The 25,483-nt window shown below is 39.3% G+C and overlaps 2 protein-coding genes across 5 annotated transcripts in view; one reads left to right on the plus strand and one right to left on the minus strand.

Moving 5' to 3' along the window:
• Nucleotides 1–25,483, minus strand: part of RGL1 (ral guanine nucleotide dissociation stimulator like 1) — a 194,661-nt gene that overhangs the window by 163,230 nt on the left and 5,948 nt on the right. The window lies entirely within an intron of this gene.
• Nucleotides 20,672–25,085, plus strand: APOBEC4 (apolipoprotein B mRNA editing enzyme catalytic polypeptide like 4). The gene is made up of 2 exons (XM_036234525.1): nt 20,672–20,883; nt 22,540–25,085. The coding sequence occupies exon 2, from the start codon at nt 22,570–22,572 to the stop codon at nt 23,665–23,667; it is 1,098 nt and encodes a 365-aa protein (XP_036090418.1). The 5' UTR covers nt 20,672–20,883; nt 22,540–22,569; the 3' UTR covers nt 23,668–25,085.

The following is a 25,483-nucleotide window of genomic DNA, read 5'->3' on the forward strand; positions in this document are numbered from 1 at the left end:
TCTAGCTCAACTGTCCATCCTCAGGATTGAAATAGAACTAGATCAGCTTCTCATCTCCCCTCAATTTCATATACTTTCCATGCAATTTACGATATCAATTCATCAGGTCAGATAGCATGCTCTTAAGAAAGAAAGAAAGGAGGGAGGAAGGAAAGGAGAAGGGGAGGGAGAGTTGAAGCTTGAAAAATGATGAATAGGAAGTTTTTGATCCAATTGAATCACCATGTACCTAATCTAAGAAGGCTGATTCTTCCCATTGTCTTTTAAATCAGGCCATATTACAATTCTGGAGTGTGCCCTCCACCAACCGAAAGAGCCAGGAAACATGTGAACAATGCCCCTTTAGGATCCCTGCTTCCCCGTGGCCTTCTAGGACTGTTTTGGTCTACTCTGCTCCATTGTTTGCATCCTACATATTAAAAAAAAAAAAAAAAAAAAAAATCTTTTTATTTCCCTGCTAGTATTTTGTGCTTTTTTTGTATTTTTTAAAATTCTCATGCAGTAAAATAAGACTTTTTTGGTGTTCAGGTCTATGAATTCGGACGCGTACATAGATTTGTGTTAACATGCACCATTGGGATACAGAACAGCATCATGACCCCGAGGAACTCCCTGGTGCTATCCCTTTGCATGCGACAACCTCCGCCAACTCCTGACACCAGCAACCACCGATCTATTCTTCACAAATAGATCATTAATAGTTTCTTTGTTCCACAAACCAACGAACTAGACATGCTATCGTTCATAGCTTAAAAGTCGAGCATCATGTTATGGCAGTTATTTTCACTCACATCAAAATTCACTCAAAATAAAATATAAATTTACATTGATAAGCATGAAACTATAAAAGATGATCCATCTGAAACTGCACCTTTAATTCCAGCCAATATCAACCAGGGGCCAAGCAACCCAGAAAACCCAACCCTGTTCACCAAGGCCTGGATCTTCTCACATTCCCATGATCCTTCACTCACCCTTCACTCCTGAATGCCCTTTAACCAGCCTCACACCCAGAGCTGACGATGTATATGGTTTATCTAGTTTTGACCTGCTACTCTTCCTCCCCTTGGACATAGACGACACTCAGTCCAGCACACCCTGCACTTCTGGATTCCCTAATAATTTCACCTGGGCCAACCTCCAGGCTTCAAGTGCCCAAGCCCCAGGAATGGCCCATTAGGCCAATCCACTTTCTTGGTCCAACCTGGCCCCTGAGCAAGGACAAGTTCCGAAGATGCTACATTACTGTACAATCATCCAAAATGTCCACATATATATCTGCCAAATTCACGGCTTTTTAAAAAGTACAAGATATTAAGAACTCAAAAAATATTATACATGTTACTATAATATGTCATATTAAAATATGTTATACTATGACTCTAACACAATATATACATACATGTGTGGATATATACATATATATGTATATGTGTGTGTTATATTACCAGATTTTAAAATTAGGATTAAACCACTACAAAAATGATAATACATTTTGAACATTCACTGCAGTGACCCTTCATGTGGAATCTTTATAGGTGGAATAAAGATCTATTTCTTATAAAATTATATGATCTGAGAGTTTATATATCTTTCTTAATACTTGACTTTAAAGCTGTTAAAATCCAACATTTATTAAATTAACATTAGTTATGATTTTTTTAGGTTTATAACTCTAAATCAATGTTTCTGGCATCATCAAATTGTTCAGCTCCTCCAATTAAACTGAAGTCCATGTAAAAATACAGCTCACTAATGTTGCAGATATAACTGAGGTTTATATGTCTATTTCTTCTCTCAACACTACTATCTTCTTTATTATCAAATTAGTTAATTTCCTAAAGAATTATATAAAAATTCCATTGCATTATTTCTTTGCTTAAACTTACAATTTCTTTGCTCCTCAATTACTGAGCTCTTATCAAATCTATAAACCAATAAAATGAAACATTTCATTGTAATCCTTTTTAAAACAAGCCAAAAAACAATAGATGATTGGATAAAGAAGATGTGGTACATATATACAATAGAATATTATTCAGCTATAAAAAGAGATGAAATACTGCCATTGACAACGACATGGATGGACCTTGAGATAATCATGCCAAGTGAAATAAGCCAGACAGAAAAAGTCGAAAACCACATGATATCACTTATATGTGGGACCTCGTGAAAAAACAAAAGGCTAAAATGCTACCTATTCCTGATAAAAATTACACAATTTAGCATTCTTTTAAAATTCTATAACTAATCTTTAAAAACTGAACCTTATCCTTGAAAAGCTGCCCATAAATATACAAAAACAATGTTTTGCAAATAATTTCAGGAGTTCGAAGCCCCTCCACAGGTTATCCATGGGTGGCCGAAGGATCTGGAGTCCCCAAAATAAACCTTGCTCCACAAGCTGATTCCCCCAGCCAACCATGCGGTTTGCCCCTGGCCCAAGGCTGCCACCCCCTCAGCCCTTCCTTTGGGTCAGTACTGCCGAATCTAAATTAGCTTGAGGCCTTTCCCAGCTCCTGCAATCCGCATGGCTTTCTACTTTTTCTGGCTTCCCAAGACACATACCGTCAAGTCTTATAATTTGGCATTTTCCCTCTAAATGATTTATATGGATAAGTTATACCTCTAAATCTAACTGGTAAACCCCTGAAAGCAGATACAGCGAACCTTACATCTCTGCTCTTGGCACAGTGCCAGAAGCCCAGTGAATATTTATTGACTGACAAACGCACCCATCTGCTTACCCTCTAGGTAGCATCTTTCCCACCACTGCTACTTTGCCCAAGGAGAAGGATGGGGCCAAGAACCACGTCCTTTTTGAACAGAACCGAGGCGATGCAGTATTCTGGGTTATCGCTCACCATTTTGTTCATTCATTTGGTAAACATTTATTAAGTTCTTACTATGTGTCAGCCACTAAGCTAGGCACTGGAGAGAGAAAGATGATAGCAACATAAGCAAATGGTTTATGGTGTGCTGTGTATAGTAACAGAAGTTCACACAGGGCCACGGTAGGAAAGGAGTAAGCAACTCTCTACCTAGAGAAGTTCGTGATGTCATCACGGCTGTGGAATTAGCATGAATTTACCAGATGAGCCAGGATGGGAAAGGTACCTCCAGAAAGTAAGAGCAAATGCAAAGGCACAAACACGTAAAACTAATATGTCTTTTTTATCCCCTCTCCTCACTGTCCCTAGTCGGCCATGGAATGAGGCCCCATTTCAACGAGGCCAACTCACAGCACCTTCTGGATTATTTACTTCAACGAAGTAACAGGCATTTACTTTTAAAGATTGACTAAGGTGCATTGCCTAGCAAATGCGAATTTCAAAATTTTAAATAAATTTAGCATTTTAGATTCGGAAATCCAATCCAAATCCAAATTATGGATTTGGAAAGCAATATATATGACTGTGTCAACATTGATTTTATTAGGTTACAATTTTCATAGAGAAGATTTTTAATACAATTTTAATTTTAATGATCCATCTGCCTTCAAGGGATAGAATAACATCAAGAAAGAAATGGTTTTACAGTTATTTATTCACTGTTTCCATCCCTGTATCATGTATTTCGCCAAGTGAGCTTCAGTTTCTCTGTCTCCTGGCTTTCTAAATCTCTCTTTGGGCTTTAAACAGCCATGGAATCACTTTTACTGTGAAGTTTAATATCCTGTTTTAAAATCCAAATATGATTCACATATTGCACCTTTAGTATTTCTAAAACAAATCAATCTGCTTGAACTTAAAAAAAAAAATTACTTTTCTCCAAAACACTTCAAAACATGCCTTCCAATATCTGGAAATGAAACATTTAAACACATGCAATAATACTGCTTCAGGCTCATTTTCCTGTCTTGTATTTTAAGAAGAAAAATTAATAACACTGCAAAACTAATTTTATATAAGAAATGCTAATGGTATTAAAATGCATCAATAGTCTGGCTTACAAAAAAGCTTTTTAAAAAGTCAAGAACAAATCAACGCAGAGGTGCCATTGCTGGCACTCATTACTTTTTCAGAAACCTGAGCCTGTAATTGCTTTTAAAGACATGAAAGCCTTCATTCTCTCTCTCCTGATATAGCCAAAGAAAACATCGTATCTGAGATCCTAGAGGATGCTCACAAATTTATCATAAAGCTTCACGAATGGTGCTACATAAAAGGTGTTTTTATTGTTGATCTCAGATCCACATAAACGATCAATTAAACAAGCTGGCAAAAATTTCCCAGAAAAGTCACTGAAAACTATTTTGTGTCGTTTCATGAAACTCTGAGTTCGGATCTTGGCCTCTTAATAGCCATTGGAGTTCCAGGACACCAAAATTGCAAACAGCAAGAGAATGAAGACCTGGATCCTCATAGTAGAAGGGTGAGATAATGATAATCAGGATACCATGCTTTATTCTTATGAGAATTTGTTCCCAAGATTCACCTCATGTGATCATCTTAACCTCCAAAGAGATATAACAAACCTAGATTCCAGAAATGACATGCCCAAGAACATGTGGCTAACTAGTGGCAAGACAAAAATCAAAGCCCAGATCTTGCCGATACAAAAAGCCTTTACCGTTCAACCAGATACAGAATAACCAATCACCCTTTCTCCCCGCCAGCCCTCGTCCTGTTAATAGAGTCATTGATTTGTTTTTAAATATAGCATTTCAGGATCTTTTGACCATCATTATAAATTTCCAGTTTTAAAAACTTATTAATCAGCCTAATATCTTTATACAGCATTAACCTTACTAGAAGGGCAGTCCAAATCAAATAAAGATTTTTTTCACTCACTTCTCTGTTTTCTCTTTTATATTACTATTCGAAGTGCATATTGAATGCCTCTTGCAATCAGCAAAAGTAACTTATTCATTTATGAGGCCAGGCCTCTCCAAGAAAACACTATGATTGGTTTCTTTTTCTGGTTTCCATAGAAAATCTCTCGAAAAGATCTCAGGGAGCACAAGATGCATGAAGCAAGGTCCAAATGATATCATAAAGTTAAGATTATAAGACACTAATATTAATCTCAAGAACATATTATTAAGTAAAAGTCTGTCTACACTTTCCACAAGAGCCCTGAGAAAACCAGCAAAGAAGTCATTGTTCCTGATCCCCAACTATTGAAAGAGCACCAGATCGCGTCCTTTCATTCATTCATTTATTCACTTGTTCATGAATTCATTCAACATGAGACACTATAGCCAGCAGTGTGCTAAGCCCCAGGGATTCAGCGATAGCAAGACAAGTTTGTTCCTTGTGGAGCTCACATTCTAGACAGAGTGAGACAAGCAACAAACCCATAAACAAATAATATCAGATATTGGTGAGTATAATGGAAAAAGAAAACAAGGAACGGGGGCAGAGTGGAAACAGGAAAACCATCTGGGAAGAGAGTATCGCAGCCCAGGGAAGAGATGAAGGTAGATCGGTGAGAGAGAGTTAAGTTTCGTGCCTGCTGATGGAGTTGCTGTCAAGTTTGAGAAAGAGAGAAACTAAAGACTATTCCGAGATTTTTGCCCGAGCAAATGAGTGGCTAAAAAAAGACCTTGAAATAAACAGGATAGGGGTAGGATCATCGAGGAGCCTCTTCACTGCTCAGTCAAGTTTGTGATGCCATAGAAGTGAAAATGTTATTTAAAAATAAAAATCAAAATAAAACAAGATATACAAGTCCAAAGCTCAGGGGAGAGGTCAGGGCTAGAAATACAAATTTGAGAATCACCAGAATTTAGGTAGTATTTCAAGTCATGAACCAGGTGAGGTCGCCTCAGGCTATCTGGAATCAGAGGGGTTCGAGTTTTGACTTTGCCACGTGTTCGCTAACCTGGACGAAGACTTTCACCTCCCTAAGTGTGGTTGCTACAGAGCTGAACATGCTCAGAAATATGCCCAGCGCTGCACAAACACATGTTGTTGACAAGCTCCGAAGACATTAAACACCAGACAAAGGTAGAAACAGTAATGAGAGGGATGAAAATGCAAATTTCCCGACCACGGTAATAAATTACCAGTTACCTTAGCAGATGAGGAAACCAAACTGCCAGTGAATTCTCCAGAAGAAAGTGCCACTGAGGAGAATGAAGATGGGGCGCCCCCACCTCTGGCCCACTTTCTCCGAAGAGAAAAGGCTTTCATTAACTAGTACAATGGCAAGTTATACACCAAGCTGTTAACAGCGAATGTCACCGGAGACTGAGTTTAGAGAGAATGAGTAATATTTGAAATTTTACCATGAACATATATGACTTTTATGATTAGAAAAGAAAGCAGCACAAAATGGTGATATGATAAAGAATTATAATTTCCGAAAACAATATTGATTGGGCATGATATACATAACTAATGGGGAAAAAGTACAACTCATGAACTATTTCAAGAAGCTCCAGTCCGAGTCTTAGAATTAACAAAGGACTGATAAAACTTGTCTATATGATGATTCTTGCTAAACTCTAAACTAATGTGTGTTGGTAAAGTAAAATCAGAATCAAATGAATATTCTTACAAGTTATTCTAGAAATGTCAAAGATCCCATACCTATTATAAACTTAAAACTAATAAATAGGTACATTTCTTTTTCTGATTGAAACCACCAATATTTTTTTACTGTTGGTAAAAATTTTTAAAAGTAGCAGCTATATTAAGGATCACAAAATTACTATATTACCATACAATAAGTATGAAAGAAGCAATCATCTGATCATATTCTTGCCATTCTTTCATCTATTTATATCTCCTTGCTCTATTTATGTTATATATTTTTCCTCTTTAGCCTATAATCCTGGGTTTTAGTAGAACACCTAGAGAGCTGCTGTTACACAAAAAATTTCACATAACCTTTATGAAGATTACATGATTACACGTAGCTGTTGTTTTTAATGTTACTGTTTGTTTTAAAAATTCAAACTAAGGGGGCCTGGGAGAAAAATGTAGTTTTCACCATGTTTGAACGAAAATGAAGACCTCCTTCTAATTATATAAACCTGAAGTCTTAATTCAGTGAGAAATACTTCTAAACTCTATGTAATCACTGAACATAGAGTAGAATTTCCTGGTCTCCTATGTCTTTGGCTGGTGCTTCCAATTGTAATCCAAGACAGTACATGCCAGGAGACATTCTGATTCATAACCAGACCACTGCTTTCCAGCTATTATGCTAAAAACTTAAGAACTTTTGTTATTAACCAAGTTAAAATTCTTGAGTAATTAAAAAAACGTTAAACATTTCAAACAGGAAAAACACTTCAGCCAATTTAGGGCGTTATCTACTACATACCTTTCACTGATTGCTCTTACACTAAATCAAGTCTATGTGGGTCTTTAAACACGTAAACATTGTCTAAATATAAATGTAAACATAAATATAAAATATGTAAATCAAACATTGGTGTTCTTTCAGATGATAATTATAATTTATGTGGAAAGAAATAAGGTCCCCCAAAAGAAAGACTTAGTCTTCAGCTCTGCTACAGCAGCTTGCCACTCACAAACATCCTCGGGACGGGAGAGGCAGAGAGCAAATTACAGGTTTAGGCTTTCATCTCTATAACGTGCTAAGGACCTCTACATAAAGGCTCTTCTGTGCACCAGGGGACTGAAGTCTCCTGGTCTTTCCATTTAAAAACTACAGTGTCAACATGGCGAGTGTGCCTCCCACCCCAGCAGTTTGGGGCCTGTAGAGGGGGACGGACAGTGACCGTGAGAGGTGTCCCGCCCCACCCTAGCCAATGCTCTCCTCTCCTCTGCTCCTGTTCGTTCAGATTAATGGCCAGTGCTTTCACCAAGCTAAAAAGCCTCTCCAAAATCAAAAGTTTTAGGAAGTAATCTTGCCCTTCCAAACGTCACAACTTTTTTAAAAAATTCTGCTCTTTTAAAGGAAAGATAGAAAGCAGCATCTTGCTTCTCCAACAACAAAAGAAACATAAGCGATGTAGAAAATCTGCTCAAGCTAACATAGAGATTGACATTTGCCAATTCATCCATTTATTCAATTAATGTGGCAAAGTGCCATGAATGGCGCTCAGAGCTAACACAGGCGCGAGCAGAAGAGATGTGGGTCCCTGTCTTTATAGTGCCTACTGTTTAGTAATATAGAAATAATGTTTTTTAATATTGCTAATAAGTCAACAGACACTGATCCTTTTTTGGAAGTAAGCCTGATATAAACCAATGAAAATTAAACTCACAGATCATGCTATCATCAATGGAAAGAAAATAACTCAAAGGAAGGCACTTTGGTCTTCAATGTGCCAGTTTATTCCACAGAAAGTAAACTGTTTCACTGCCTAGGAGGAGCGCACAGCACTGAACGTGTTCTTTACTGCATTTTCATGAAGAAAAGCAAACAGACAGACATTGTGGGTGCTTAAAAAAAAACAAATCGAACAGTTTTCCTCAAATTATTATTCCTTCTCTCCTGCCCCCCCCAAAGCTCTACCTCATCTACATCTGCTTTGATAGCTTCATCTTTATAGAAGTAAAATAAAAACTATGATAAATTTGTTATTTTTGTTCCTTAGATTCCACATATAAGTGAAATCATATGGTATTTCTCTTTCTCTCTCTGACTTATTTCACTCAGTATAGTAACCTGTAGGTCCATCTATGTCATTGCAAATGGTAGGATTTCATTTTTTTTAATGGCTGAGCACGGCATAGGAAATATGGTTAGCATTAATATGATAGCTAGGTGGAGGGCCAGCAGAGGGAGGGAGCAAATAGGGGAATCAGTTTATGAACTATATAGATGTCTAACCAATGTATTATATACTTTAAACTAATTTAAATAAATAAAATTTAAAAAAAAAACTATGAGTCATCAATGAAGCTATAAATTACAGATGCTAACTAAGTCTGCCATTTTAGAAGGCTATTTCACCAAGAACCTCTGTCCGAATTTTAGTCGTGAGTGCACCCCATTCTCCAGTCTCCCTGACATCGCAGCCTGGGTTCAGGTCCCCGCCGTGCACCTCACTACCTGTTTAACCTTGCTCTCCTCATCCCTCAAACGGAGGCAATACCTATGCCGTGGTAATACAACATGACTCAGAGAGATATGCATGTAAAACGTTTACAAAAGTGCTTTGCACATAGTAGGGGCTTAATAAATAGCAACTGTTACAATGCCCAAGTTTTAGTATAGCACTCCATTAATATAATCATAAGAGAGCATCTAACTTCTCTAAAAAAGCTTGTTTCCTGGCGTGGCCAAACTATCTAGGATATGGAAAGAAATTAGCAAATGAGATAGATCACTGAGTCAATCACCAGGATCTTTAAGGAATCTTAGTAAACAAGAGAAGAAGCTGTCGAAAGAAGGAAAGCCCAGTTTTCAAAACAATAGAGACTGTAAGTTCTGCAAACCGTAGGCCACAGCACTCCAGAACACACTATTAAAATATGTGGTCGCACACAGAATGCTATTAGGTCACCACTAAGGGTGAGTTAGTCCAAACAATACCATTTCCTTCTTTCACAGCAGACTAAGTCTAGGAAATATGACAGATATGGTACAGCAAGAAAAAGGCCTTTGACAGTAGGTTTATACTGCCCTTTGGACAAGAAGAAGAAAGATAGATTGACCAATAATACAAATACTCTATCTGTTAAATAATTGCTAAATGCTACATTTTAATAAATACATATTTTTAATACAGAAGAAAGTATCTAGTGACCAGCCTGAAGGCTTTATGTAAATCCTATTCTGCTAACCCCAGTTTACCCGGAATAAGACACAAAGCAACCTTTAAAGTATGTCAATTCCCTAGGGGAAGGGACTGGTTGACTGGTCCCCTGTTCCATTCCTGGATCCTAAAACAGGACTTGGTACCCAGTAGAAGTTCATTAAATATTCACTGAATGAATTTTTAAAAAGTGTGAATAATACGAAGTTCAGAGAATTAATAAATACCCTGAAAGACTTAATCAGAATCGAAAAGGTCTTCACAGAACAGAATGACGGGCCACAGTCAGCCCAGGTCCTTGGGCCCAGAGGGAAAGCCTTTGGAGTCAGGCAGCCTCTACTCTCAATCTTGGTTCTGCCACTTGTCGAGGAGGGAAGAGATGGTGAAAGTTGGTAAAGTTTCAGTCAGAAAATAAAAAGGAAGGTATTCCACATAACTCCAAAATTAATCAAGTCCTTAGTGAGAAAAGATGTATCTTTTAGCTAAGGTGGCATATAACTGGGGAAAATGTTAATTCCTACTATATATATATATATATATATATATATATATATATATATATATATATGTAGTGTAGAATACTCAGACATGAGGCTCTCTCTGGGTCACATTCGAGAGCGAAAGGAGGCACCGTTAATTATGCCAGAACAACAGCTGCAAATGGGCCGCCCTTGGCAAACTGGGAACACGGCCGCACACAGAAAGCTCTACACATTTGACGGGATAAAAGTGCAATGGAGCGACAATTTGCTATCATTGCTTTAAAAATACTGAGTATTATATGCCTGGCACTGTCCTAAGTCCTTTACATACATTAAATCATTTAATACAAAAGATACTATGAAATACTATTAGCCTATCTAGAGATGAGGAAACTGAGGCACGCAGAGGTTAAATAATTCACCCAAGGTTACTATTCGGCTTACCCAAGGCTTAGACAAATGGAACAAATAGACTCCAAGGCCAGCGGCCCCTGGGTCTCTGCAATTAACTACTACATCGTCCAGCCTCGGGCTACAGTGAAATGCATTGAAGTGCATTCTGCTAACCAGGAAAAGGATAGTCCTTCCTGCCTCTGTTTCAGCCAGAGCACAGCTAGGTACACGGCTTAATAACAGGTCCATATTTATAATATAAACTAGTTACACTAGGGTGTATTAAGGATGGCAAGGAGATGAGAGGTGATGATGCACAAGGATGAGTGGAAGGAAAGGGTTAGCTTGAGAAGAAAAGGCTAGCTAGGGCAGGAGAATGGCTCGGCTATATGGACGGCCATCAGGCATGCTCTGTTCAGCAGTTTTCAGACTTTTTTAACCACTGTGATCCAGTTCACATATGAAGTGCATTAGGTAATTAAATAACTTTATCAAGACTTTCACGAAGACTTTACTACTTGTAATATACTCTGCTGTTTTCTATTCTACTTCCATTCTACTCTATTTCTTCTCCTTCTCTTTTAATGCTGCTTATATGCTACCGAGATTATTTCACAACACTGGATTTCAACTTAAAATTAGAAAAATACTGCTCTGTATGGTCCCAAGGAGAGAAACCGAAGAGCAGTGGATACATGTTATAGGAAAATACATTTTAACTCAACAGAAACAACAAGTAAGTAACTGTCAGGGCTGCTGGAAGTTGTAAAGGGCTACTTCAAGACAAAGAGTTTCTGCATCACTGCAGGTGATGTAGGTAACCCCTTATAAGCTGTGGACAGAGTAGAAGGGATTCAAATATTATAAAACGGCTGAAATAGAAGAGCATTATGTTTTATTTCCAAGACTAATGTTTCATTATTCTAAACCACATTTTTGTAATAAAAATACTTTCCCCTGAACAATGTCTATTTTCCAAAATATTAAATATGTTCAAAGCTACCCAGATATAAGCAAAGAAGGAAGAAAGAAAAGACGGTAGAAAGGCAAGGAAGAGGGGAATGAAGGAAGGGGGAAATGAAGGATAGGAAGGAAAGAAAAGAAGGAAGGAAGGGATGGAGAAAGGGCAGGAGAAAGGTAGAGAGGGAAGGAAAGAAAGAACAAGAAACAGAAAGGAGAAATAAAACCTTATAAACTTTAAGTGTTCCTAAGTAAATGAAAGTGTTTTGCCTTCACATTAAAGTCTAAAACCCTACTTTTCCAATTCCAACAAAAATGTAGATTGGGTTCATCCAGAGTACAAGATTCCTGAGTTCCCCGTATGAGAAAAAGAAAAAGGGGGGGTGCATCTGAAAATCACTCTGGGTTCTATAATTAGCTCTGATGGTTTTCTTTCAGATCATTCTAGATGATCAGATCATAACAGAAGAGCTGAGACTGGCTCAGGACTTGATGGGTAAAACAGCTGTCAACAGGGTTTGGCCAATCCTTTTTGACAGGTATACACATTGCAGTGATCTTCAAAGGCAACTTCTGGGAGCACCTCCTAATTCCTTTTGAAGATCCTGCCAAGAAAGGGAAGAGAGAAAGTGAGACGAGAACTCTAAACAAGGACAAAGTGATTGAAAGGAGGACACTAACATTAACCCCAAAGGATGGACCCGATGAAGATTAGATTCTGTTGGACTACTGACCAGCCATTCAACCCGCGGTTTCTGTGGGCTCATCACTAGCACATAGTACTCTCTTGCCACCAGAGGTCTTGTTGGATCTTCAAAGCCATGTTCGTTATTAAATGAACCTCTGGCACAGCAGTTGGAGTTGCTCTGAGTAAGACTGATGTTTCAGTGGTAAATTGGTGCAGCTTTCTAAAAAAAAAAATAAGTCCAAACTGGGAAAAATGAGCCATCCAGTACTGTCGAGTTCTCTGGGCACTTTTCACCAAACTCAGTTTCCTTACAAGGTCTCAGGATGAACGGGCACATGGACTAGAACAGCCACACTCCAGCCCCAGCTCACTGTATTTGGTGTTGGGGAGATGGCTACTTGTGAATTAAGCAAATAAAAACAAATCAAAAGGTATCCTCAACTGTAAACACCTCTGACAAAAAGAGTAATTCAATGTTTATCCTCAATTAATACTATAGGTGCATATATTATCAACATGTAATAGAAAGTCTTTGGAGTTTACATGCTCAGGAAGTTAAGTATTGTTTTAAATGAGGTGGAATGTTTGAAGCTTTTTGCTAAGCCATCTGGGCATCCTAGAAATCCGAATCCTGAGTTGGACCCATTCCTACATTGCTATAAACCACACTACAAACTCTCCAATCAGGAATAGAGTCCTTTGTGGAAAGACGGGTCCAGGAAATAAACTCAAACCAGACTCAAGTTTGGCAAATCAGTAAAGACAGAGTCTTGGAAACAGAAGAAAAAGAATAGAGGTTGACATAATTCAGGTAGGTTGGAATTCAAAGCATGCTGGGATCTTGGCAACATAGACGAGCTGGAGCAAGATGAAGCCAAGGCCAGTCCAGGCACAGTCTAGGGAAACACATACGAGCTCCAGAGGTCTGTCTGCCAGGTGGATGCTTGCAAACCGAGTGTACCATGTCCAAAGACACAGCAAGCACACACTTGGTTCAGGTTGACGCTGGGCAGGACATGGCCGTGAAGTTAGGGACTCACAGTCAAACGAGACTTCTATAAGGCAGCAATATTATGGTCTAAGTACACACACACACACACACACACACACACACATACACACACCCTAGAATTTTTGGATAAATTATAACAAAGATTCTAAATGCACAGTTGATTCACAGGAAAATAAGGGAAATTCTAGAACCAAAACTAGGTAAGTACATAAGTACAGATATGTTACACCAACACTAATATTTAGGCTGTCCATAGAGTCTGTGTGGATACTGGTAGGCAAGAAACTTGTTTTTTTTATAGCCACATGAAAATAGATATGAAGCCTTGGGTTTGCTCAATGTGAAGAAGTGGAACAGAGCCTCTCCCTGCCCCATAAACCCTGAGACGGCTGTTCTCTCAGCAAAAAAAAAAAGAAAAAGAAAAAGAAAAAGAAAAAAAAAATGACAAGGAAGCTATCTTTCTCAGTATAGAGGCTTGGTGGGGGGGCGGGGGGTGGGGAATGCCTCCCCAAACACTGAAAACTATAAGATGAGATGATGAAAGAAATTGAAGAAAGCACAAATAAGTGGAAAGACATCCTCATGTGTTCTTTGGTTTGAAAAATTAATATCGTTAAAATGTCTATACTACCCAACGTAACCTACAAATTCAGTGCGATTCCTACCAAAATTCCAATGGCATTTTTCACAAAAATAGAAAAAACTACCCTAAAAGTTGTATAGAACCATAAAATAAAAAAAAATTCTTGAATAGCCAAAGCCATCTTATGAAAGAAGAATAAAGCTGGAGGAAGCGTACTTTCTAATTGAAACTATATTACAAAGCTATAGTAATGAAAAGAGTATGGTACTGGCACAGAGAATGATGGAACAGAATCGAATGCTCAGAAATAAATCTATGCGTGTACAGCTAACTAATCATGGATAAGGGGACCAAATACACACAGTGGAAAATGGTGCTGGGAAAACTGGAAAGCCACCTGCACAAGAATGAAACTACACTGTTGCCGATCTCCACACACCAAAATTAATGCAAAATGGATTAAGGACTGAAATAAAAGACCTGAACCAATAAAATCATAGAAGAAAACATAGGAATGAAACTCAAAGATCTTGGACTTAAAGAGGATTTTATGAATTTGACCTCAAAGGCAAGGGAAGTAAAAGCAAAATTAAATGAATAGGACTACATCAAACTATAAAGCTTCTGCTCAGCAAAAGAAATCATCGACAAGGTAAAGAGACAACCATCCAAGTGGGAAAATATATTTGCAAGCAATGCCTCCGATAAGGGCCTAATATCCAAAATATACAAAGAACTCATACAACTGAATAACAACAAAAAAACAAATGATCCAGTCAAAAAACGGGCAGAGGACCTAAACAGACACTTCTCCCTAGAGGACATACAAATGGCCAACAAATAGATGAAAAGATGCTTAATATCACTAGCTATTAGGGAAATGCAAATCAAAACCATAATGAGATACCATCTCACACCTGTTAGAATAGCTATAATCAATAGGACAAGTAACAACAAATGTTGGAGAGGATGCAGAGAAAAAGGAGCCCTCATACACTGCTGGTGGGACTGCAAATTGGTGCAGCCGCTATGAAACACAGTATGGAGGTTCCTCAAAAGATAAGAATTGATCTACCATAGGATCCAGCAATCCCTCTACTGGGTATTTATCCCCAAAACTTGAAAACTCATTCCAAAAAGATATTTTCACACCGATGTTGATAGCTGCATTATTCACAGTGGCCAGGACATGGAAGAAACTGAAGTGTCCTACGATAAATGACTGGCTAAAGAAGCTGTGGTACATATATACAATGGAACATTATTCAGCCATAAGAGGAGATGAAATACTACCATTTGCAACAACATGGATGAACCTCAAGATAATCCTGCTAGGTGAAATAAACCAGACAGAAAAAGTTGAAAATCACGTGATATCACTTATATGTGGGATATAAACCTAAAAGCAACAAATGAACAGGACAAACAGAGACTCATGGACATTGACAATGGACTAGTGGTAACCAGAGCGGAGGCGAGGGATGGGGGGGGAAACAAGGTCAAATATAGGGGAGTAGGAAGAGGGTGAAGTGGGTAAAGGGGATCAAATATATGGCAGCTGAAGGAAACTGGACTTTGGGTGGTAATCACCCAATAGAACATATAGATGTCAAATTATAATGTATGCCTGAAAATTATATAATTGTATTAACCAATGTTACCCCTGATAAACTTAAATAAATAAATAAATAGATAGATAGATAGATAGATAGATAGCTAAATATCTGAATAAATTTTTAAAATGAAAAGCTTCTGCATAGCAAAAGCAACAATCACTAAATTGAAAAGGCAACCTACAGAATGGGAGAAAATAAATGCAAGCTATATATCTCGTAAGAGTTATTATCTAAAACGTATAAAGGATTCACACAACTTAATAACAAAAAAAAGCAAGTAATCTAATGAAAGTGGACAGAGGATGTGAATAGATATTTTCCCAAAGAAGACAAACAAATGGCCAACGGACACATGAAAAGGTGTTCAACATCACTAACCATCAGGAAAATGCAAATCGAAACCACAATGAGATAATTACCTCACACCTGTTAGGATGGTTGTTATCAAAAAGACAAAAGATAAATGTTGGTGAGGATGTGGGAAAAAGGGAACCCTTATACACTATTGGTGGAAAAGTTAATTGGTATAGCCATTATGGAAAACAGAGTAACCGTTACTCGGAAATTAAAAATAGAACCACCCTATGATTCAGCAATCCCATGCCTGCATATTTATCCAAAGGAAATGAAATCAGTATCTCAAACTGATACCTGCATTCTCACATCCATCACAGCACTGTTCCCAACAGTCAAGCTACAGAAACAGCCTAAATGTCCATAGACGGATGAATGGATAAAGAAATTATTTATATATATATGTATGTATGTGTATGCATGTGTGTGCATGTGTGTATATATATGTATATATTTGTATACATATGTATATGTGTATGTGCGCGCGCGCATACACACACACACACACATGCATATATATACACACACAATGGGATATTATTCAGCCTCAAAAAAAGAAGGAAATCCGGCCATTTGCAACAACATGGATGAGCCCACAGGATATTATGCTAAGTAAATTAAGCCAGATAGAGTAGGACAAATATTGTATATTGTTGTCATTTCAATTCTTCATCATTTGTAGTATAAGTTAGCCAGAGGAATCAACTTTAACAAAATTTAGTGACTTAATTAGGCAGAATCACTGCCTGATAGTGACTTGAGTGGGACAGAAGTACATGAAAGCAATGTCACTCACAGCTAAGTCCGTGAGCCAGGGCCCGCCCACAAACTGTATCAGTGTGAACGAGCACAGAAATTGAGAGTATTTAAAAACTTTAATAGAGATTTGAGAGGACCTTGAATGGTCTATATTGGAAAATGTGATTTAGTTTAACTAGAAGGTTCTAGAGTAGTTGCTCAGATTGAGGAGCTTAGCAAGAACTTAAAGCAACAGACTGCTTCCTTCACTGAGAAAACCTTAGTATAAAAAGTCAGCTGAACTAAATGTGCTTAGCAAAAACAGATAACCATTCTGCTCATATTTACTGAAATGTAATTTAAAATTTTTAAACATCTTCATCTGTACTGTTGAACTACTTTTAAAATGGGCTTATGTTTTCTATGTCGTTTGTTTATTTTTTCTTTAAAATCATTTTCGTTGAATTTTACAAAACTACTAATGTATAATGGTTTGCAAACTAAATTGGTCCTTCCCCACAGATAGTTTGAAATCTTTTTTAGAGCATCAATACAGACTCAGGATAAAGACAGTGCCTTCGCCCTGAACTTTTCCTCAGCTTAAGTTTTAGAAGTTAACTTTGATTCTAAACATCTGTTTGTGTTTCCCCTTGGGATAATGGGAGGAAACAACATGGAGGAATTCGGAGAGGAAGTCTGTGGTTTTAGCAAAATAAGGGTCATCCTCCGAAAGTTTCATTTTTCAGACTGTGCTGCCACCTGGTGGCCATTCTCCTTATGACACCCCCCAAGCTAGAAGATCCATCCTCTGCGTTCTTGTCTCCCTTTCCTCTCAATCCTAATGCTTATCTTATACTATCTTTTCCATCTGATTCCTTAGCAAGATCTGTGAAATCAACTGAATTCTCTGCACTTCTTTATTTCATGATAGTTTTTTTTTCCTTCAGTTTTTCTTCAGGTAATTTGTTACTGCTACATGAATGTGGGCATTAGAGTGTCAACCAAACTTCTGCGAAAGCAATGAATTATATAATTAATAGGCCACAGTATGTTCAAATAAAATAAAAATTTTTAGCAATAAAATAAAAATTATTTTACTTCTTGTCATGCAAAGAGATTTATACGCAGCAACTGGCAACACACAAACCATCTTGGATATATCTCAAATTGGATGTCAGAACATAGATTAGAAACAATTTTTGTAGTGTTAAACTGAGTAAAGGTCTTTTAAATATATATATATATATATATATATATATATATATATATATATATATATATCAGTGTAGGAGAGTTTGGCCTTCTTCATTACAACTGCATATTGCTTTTATATAGATAATATACATCATAACTAATCTGAACAAAGATGAAACATCACAGGTTAACAAAAAAGAAAGGAGTCTGTTTGGGAAGCTATGTGTTCCTTTAAAGTTTCTCCCTTCTTGTAAACATCAACTTAGCGATAAAAGTTGTGAGTAGGAAACATGATCAAGGTCCTTTGTTTCCTTGTGACTAAATTTAGTTTTTAAAGTCATTCTGTACAACCTAAATGGAACTTTGCAAAGTTGACCTTCCTTGAGAGTTTTCCTACATCTAGTGGTAAAAAATATGGCTTAAAAAAAATGGTGGCTTGTGCAAAAGAATTAAACTGGACCCTTATCTTACTTTATATGCAAAAATCAACTAAAAATAGATTAAAGACAAATGTAAAAGCTGAAACTATAATACTACTAAATATAAACATGAGGAAAAGCTTCTTAACATTGGTCTTGGTGATTTTTTTTGTTTGGTTTGGTTTGATTTTTCATATGACACCAAAAGCTCAGGTATCAAAGACAAAAATAGACAAGCAGGACTAAATGAAACGAAAAAGCTTCTGTACAGCAAAAGAAAATCAACAGAGTGAAAATGCAACCTACAGAATAGCAGCAAATACTTACAAGCGGCGTATCTAATAAGAGGTTATCTCCAAAATATACAAAGAACTCATTCAACTCAATAGCAAAAAAAAAAAAAAAAAAAAAAAACTGATTTTAAAAAGGGCAAAGGACCTGATTAGACGTTTCTTGAAAATAAAAGATATATGAAAAGGTGCTCAAACATCACTAATCATGAGGGATGCAAATCAAAACCACTAAAGCAAACCAAAACCACAATGGGATATCAACCTCATACCTGTTAGCATAGCCATTATCAAAAAGACAAAAGATAACAAGTGTCTTCAAGGATCCAGGAAGGAGAATCCTTGTATACTGTTGGTGGGAATGTAAATTGGTGCAGCCGTTATGGAAAACAGTATGAAGATTCTTAAAAAATTAAAAACAGAACCACTATATGAGCCAGTAATCCCACCGCTGGGTACTTATCCAAAAGAATTAGAATCAGGATCTCAAGGAGATATCTGCAGTCCCATATCCGTTGCATCGTTATTCACAACAGTCAAAATACGGAAACAACCTATAGATAGATAAATGGATAAAGATGTGGTATATATATACACTTAAAAGAGGAAATCCTGCCACTTCCAACAACATGGATGGACCTGGAGGACATTACGCAACGTGAAAAAACCAGTCACAAAAAGACAGATACTTCATGACTTCAGTTACATGCGGATCTAAAATAGTCAAATTCAGAGAAACGTAGAGTAGGATGGTGATCGCCAGGGGCTGGGGAGGGGGAAAGTGGGGTGATGTTGGTCCAAGGGTGTAAAGCGTCAGTTATGCAAGATGAGTAAGTTCCAGACACCTAATGTAGAGTGTGGTGACCATGGTAAACAACTCTGTACGGTATACTTGAAATTTGCCAAGAGGGTAGATCTTAAGTGTTCTCACACTCACACACCAAAAAAACGATAACTGTACGAGAAGATGAACGTTAGTTAGCTTGATTGTTGTGATCATTTCACGATGTATAAATATATCAGAAGATCAAGTTGTACACCCTAAGTATACACACCTTTTATTTGTCGATTATACCTCAATACGGCTGTTTTAAAATATGCTGGCTACTTGGAATTACTTGTCCCTGAAACCATCCTAAAACACGATTGATAAACATACTAGTGGACAGAGACTCAGTTTTAAGGTAATATTTTTAAATGGAATATCATTTATTAAGGTTAAATAAAAGATGGACTTTGAGGATCAACTTTTGGTTTTACATTTTCAAGTTCACTGAGTTAGGAGATGGTTTGAAACAGAAGCTAGAAGCGGTTACAGCAAAGGCGCATCCGCAGCAGCGTGAGCTCGCACCGCGGCGAGACTGGGGGGAAACGTACCGGAAAATAACCGGCCGAGGGGTTCGCGAGCAATAACAAACAGCGAAGCTACAAGGACCCCTCAGGGGGAGAAAGGGCTGTCGCTGTTGGGGAGACTGGAAGGTTCGCTGTGAGAAACGAGAGCGGTGACGCCGCTGCGGGCGGCCTCCTAGGTGCTTCCATCATCCCCGATGCGCAACTTTTAGCGTAGTGCATACGCTAAGGCCTTCCGATGGTAACTAATGGAAATACGTAATAAAACTCACCACGCGCTCCTTCCAGAGGCCTGAGGAAGGGAGAGAGAGTGACCGAGAGTGAGCACACACGTGACTATCCACACGTCCAGCGGCCTAGGAGATGCTGTGCAGATGATGGCGCCAGGGGAGAAGAATGGAGAAGGACGAGTGGCTCCTCCGTCAGCCACCGGGTCTCCCAGGGAGCTTGTAAGAGGAAGGAAACTTCTGGCACAGAATCAATCAGCCAAGTTGCGAGTAAGGAGCGAGCCTACGGGACTGTGGGGGGTCAAGTCCCACCTTCGCTTACAGGTGCCTCCCTCTCACTGCAGGGCCAGCCTCCCCAGGACAGGCCCCGGAGCTGCCATGGGACACAGAGCCAGCAAATCTTGTCCACACCCTGAGCCGGGCACCTACTCTAGATCAGGACAAAGGCGCTGAGGAGAGTGACCTCGGCGGGAGAAAAACCCCGACGCGTTCATTTAAACCGTAAGATATTACGCTTTACCCAGACTGGACTATGCCTGCATGTATATTTTCATCTTCAGAACAGGTGGTTTGAAATGCAAATGAAGTAATACGTGTCAGAGCCGTATCCTAGCAGTAGCTGCTTTGCAAACGTTACCATGGCATCAATTCAACAGTGTTCTGAGAGGCGCCACACCTCGGCGAGGTCTTCCTAACTCGAGACAGCAAAGTTCAAAGGAACCCATAGACACAAACTGCACAAGGGGCCCGACCTGACACAGGAGGTGACTCTTTACAGCACGACTGCCCTCCGAAGCTACCCGAAACAGGGCCTGGGACCTAAGGAAGAAAACCAAGGAAATGACCATCCCCTAGAACACCTGGAGTGTGATCCACGCCTGGAGACGGCGCGCTGGTGATTATAACTGCTAACATTTGTTTTTAGCTGCTAACAGACTGCGCACAGATTGGGAAGGCAAACTCCATTCTCCAATTACTCCAGTGCAAACTGTGCTTTACCAGTACTCGCTACAGCCTAGCTGGGTGACAAGAGAGCAGATTGTCCTCGTTTGTGTTAAACTAAGGCAGGCTGTCCTCCCACGGCCGCAGTCCAGGGGCCACTCGCAGCCTGACGACAGAGGGGGGAGCTGGGTTCTGCGGACCTCTGCCTCTCGCTGCCAGCAAATCTGCCCTACGGAACACGACACGCAGTTCCCAGGGCACAGACGGAGCAGGAAAAGGACTGGGGGGGGGGGGGGGGGTAGGGACACAGGACGCCGGGGAAACGAGGCTTAGCCATCCTGGCCTGTCAACCGGTCAAGCTTCCAAAGGTAGGTCCTGGGCTAACCAGGGCACGTCTCTGCCTGGTTAGGGGAGAATGTAAGGACAGGCACCGAAACAATACAAGACAGCCTGGGATGGATGGCAAATTGATGATGTAACCCACATATTCCGTAAGAGTTCAAAGAGGGCAGGAGTTCTTTCCCATTCTCCACCCGCCCCCCCCCCCGCCACCCCCACCCCAGAGAAGGGAGATCAAAGAACAACCCTAAAAAGACTCTCTGAAAAAGTGAAGACCTCGCCAACAGGGAAACGCGGTTGGTGACACTGAAAAGCCACAGGCAAGAATGAAACCCCGGGGCCCCCTCTGTTACCCAGGGAAGCCACTAGTTCTCAAGGTCTCCTTAAAGACGGTGACCCTGCACGTTCACGGCTACCGTGAGAGAGAGGGTGCGAAGGCAGGCAGGCATGCCTAGAAAAGCGGTCAGGAGCTCCCATACTGTCCTCATCCTGAAAGACGAGGTCTTCTGCTTCCCGAAAGGGTAACCCTGAGACCATTATATCTAGTTAACGCCACTACCCTGACCCCAAAAATAATAAAGATAGGAAAGGGCCTCTGCTTCCATTACATTTTAGCAAAATCACCCTGTAACTTTTCTACGAGTGAGTTAAAATTGTAATCTGAGAGGTAACTTGGATGCCAGGTGTGGCAGACCAATGGCAGACCACATCCAGGGCACAGTATTCGAAAGAGAGTGAGACTCTAGGCTTGGTTTCAGCAGGTTTTGATATTCAGAGAGAGCCAGTCTGATGAGAAAGGCTGAGAGAGCAGAGGCTCCAGGGAGAGACAATGCTCAGGGTCAAGGAGGCGATGGTGTCAGGTTCCAGGTGATCAGCCCATGGCCAAGGGCGAAGCAGGAAGTGTCCAGGGCCCTGAGCAAAAGCTACATAAGGTCTAAGAAGCCTCAAGGTGGGAATTCAGTTGCTGGAGAAAAATATAACACTTGGGAGTAAACTGAGGCAGATGCCCACTCCTATGGGCTAAGTTGACATGACAGAGGTGTATTGTGCCTTTCTTTTCTGTCTCCTTCCCACTCCCCAGGAATCTCAATAAAAAAAGATGAATCCTGAGCTTTTTAATCTATGGATATAGATCACTATCTTAGAATCAAAGATGCTACTATGATTATTATGCCACCTGCTTTAAAGAAAAATATAGCTCAATAAATGAATGCAGTGTCTTTAATTTTTCCTGCACTGGTTTTATATATATTTTCTCTTCCTTGTTCAGGGTTGCAGCTAGAAGACAATAAAACTAGCAATGGAGCCATTATACGAGGAATACCTAGCAAATCGTGGAACGATAGTAAAACCTTATTACTGGCTAAGCTTCTCTCTAGATTGTTCTAATTGTCCTTACCACATTCGGACAGGGGAAGAAGCAAGAGTTCCCTACACAGAATTTTATCAGATTTTTGGATTCCCATATGGGCCAACATATCCTCAACCAAAACACCTCACGTTTTATGAACTGCAAACTTCTTCAGGAAGCCTGGTGCAAAAGGGCCACGCCAGCAGTTGCACAGGAAATAATACCCATCCAGAATCAATGCTATTTGAGGCAAATGGCTATTTTGACTCGGCCATATACAGTAACGATGGCATCAGGCATATTATTCTGTATTCCAGCAACTCCCCTTGTAATGAAGCTGACCACTGCTGCATAAGCAAAATGTACAATTTCCTGATAATGTATCCAGATGTCACTCTTAGCATTTACTTCTCTCAGCTCTATCATACTGAGCCTGAATCTCCCGCCTCAGCATGGAACCGCGAAGCTCTTCGGAGCCTGGCCAGTCTATGGCCCAAGGTCACTTTGAGCCCAATAAGTGGTGGGATCTGGCATTCTCTCCTCAACAACTTCGTGAGCAGTGTCGCAGGATCGGCTGTTTTCCAGCCCATTTTAACCGGAAGAGCCCTGGCTGACAGGTACAATGCATACGAAATCAATGCCATAACGGGAGTGAAGCCTTATTTCACTGATATTCTTCCCCAGACAAAAGAGAATCGGAACATAACAGCTCAGGCAGCTTTAGAGAGCTCCTCTTTAAGTAATGTCTTTCCTGGACAGTCTTTTCAAGTGGCAAGTAGACAATCGCAACCCAATCTGACACCAGACCTCAGGGTTCCTGTCATTTTTGTGCTGGTGCCTTTCAGAGACCTACCACCAATCCACGTGGGTCAAAATCCATATAAACCCAGGAATGTCGTAAGGCACTTAAACATGCCTCAAATGTCATTCCGGGAAACCAAGGACTTCAGAAGGCCTCCCATGGCAATGCCAGTGGAGACAGTGGAAATCACAGAACAGCTTGTACGTAGCAAAGAGAGAGATGAAAAGAAGAAAAAAAAGAAATAGAAAAAATAAAATCTACATTCCTATAACATAAGACCAATCAACCACCAGAGGTAGCCAACAAAAATCTAGAAACTTTCTCTCTTAGGTCTGATCTAAGATAGAGATAAACTGATATATTAAAGGCAAAACATGAATAATTTATCTCAACTATGATAAAGCTACACAATTTTTAACATAATCCAAAATTTTTCCATAAGCATTTAATATCTTTCCTTTATTTTGAAAGTGACAGTATGAAAATGGAGCCGTTAGTATCTTGCTAATATTTTGGTGTGAAAAAGAAAATGTCATTATTTTAGTCTACCCACATCATCTTTCCACTAAAAAAGCCTACAGACCAAATAGCTTCCTAAATTGGTTCCAGTATTAAAATTTATTGTAAATTTGGAAGAAAAAAAAAAAACCTGAAGTAACTAGCATTAAGTGCTGTTTGCAAAAGCAAACCAATGATTTTCCATTAATTGTTAATTGAGGACAGAAGATTTTAGGCAGCCCATTCCTTTTTCTAGGTGGTTCAAAATAGGTTCGTGTGGGGAGAAAGCTCTTTTGCTAATCGATTAGATATAGCTACAAAAATTGATTTTTGAAATCTAGCCACCTGCTCAGTTTGATTTTTCCCAGCTCAGACCCCTCCCTTCTGAGATGATAGAGGCAGGATGATACATTAGACTCTCCAAAGGCTCCTTCCATCACACGTCACATAATACCCAAGCCACGCTTACTGGCTTTCAAGGCTCTCCCTGTCTCATCAGCGAGATTCTAAGTTCCTATTGGTCGAGCACTGTCTCTTTCCCTTCTTTGGTTTTCCCTTAGGGTCTAGCACAATTCCTAGGCAAAACGTGGGTAGCCAGGCTGTGAACCTTCATCTCAATAACTTCATCAAACACTGGTCCCAAAGGTTTCTTCTCCGTCCCAGCCAAGTGCCTGCTTAACCATCCTACAGTAGATACGTTTTTTTTCCCCCTTAGTATCCATTCCCCCTCCTTCTGATATAGCTCCTCAATGCATAATTTTTATTTACTTCCCTTTTATCTGACCACTTCTTTTTCACCAGTGCATAGCTATACTTTCTCTCAAAATTTTGTTCAAAACACACTTCTAGAAAGTGCTCCTTCACTAACCACCTGAGCATGTACACTAGAGTACTTAGCTTGTATTTAATGAATTCACATTTGCTGCTTCACTTTTCTCTTAGAAGAAAAGAAAATTGTTTAGAATAGAAATTCCTGTTGTGATTAAAACAAACAAATAAATTTTTAAAGAAATTCCTATTGATAATCTGAAAATTTGTATAGAATTATTGGAATATAATTGTATTGTGGGTATATTGTCCTTATTATTTAAAGAGGTATTGTTGAAGTTTACTATTAGATCATGATATCATGTGTACAATTTGGGATGTAGAGTTTTAAAACAAAGACCCCCAACAAAACAAATTCAGCCTCCCTGATCATTATAAAAGTAGATCCAGCTGAGTGACGTAGCTAATGGTGTCAGCAAGTGTACAGGGCCTGGGAAGCCAGCTCTGAAGCTTCTTACCAGGCTGGCTGGTGACACCCCACAGAGATAGGAGAGACCCACCCACCTTGTGGCCTCCTCAGAAAAAAAATGTAGATCCCATCAGTTGCCATAAACTCTATCTCTAAAGTGGTCAAGAAAACCACAATATCAATCAGGCTACAAAGGATGCAGTTAGAAACACAGTCTGAAATCTATGATGAATTTGTATTTCAAATGTGAACCTGGATAGCAATGGTGTATGACAAATGTTTCCAGAAGGACAGGAAAGAAAAGTGTTTTGGGCAGTTAAATTTGT

Source organism: Rousettus aegyptiacus, unplaced genomic scaffold, assembly GCF_014176215.1.
Source record: "Rousettus aegyptiacus isolate mRouAeg1 unplaced genomic scaffold, mRouAeg1.p scaffold_m13_p_17, whole genome shotgun sequence".
In the NCBI taxonomy this organism is placed as follows: Eukaryota; Metazoa; Chordata; class Mammalia; order Chiroptera; family Pteropodidae; genus Rousettus; species Rousettus aegyptiacus.

What these genes read in the sequence shown, in the direction of transcription:
- APOBEC4 (XM_036234525.1), top strand. Translation starts at nt 22,570, where the DNA reads ATGGAGCCATTATACGAGGAATACCTAGCAAATCGTGGAACGATAGTA.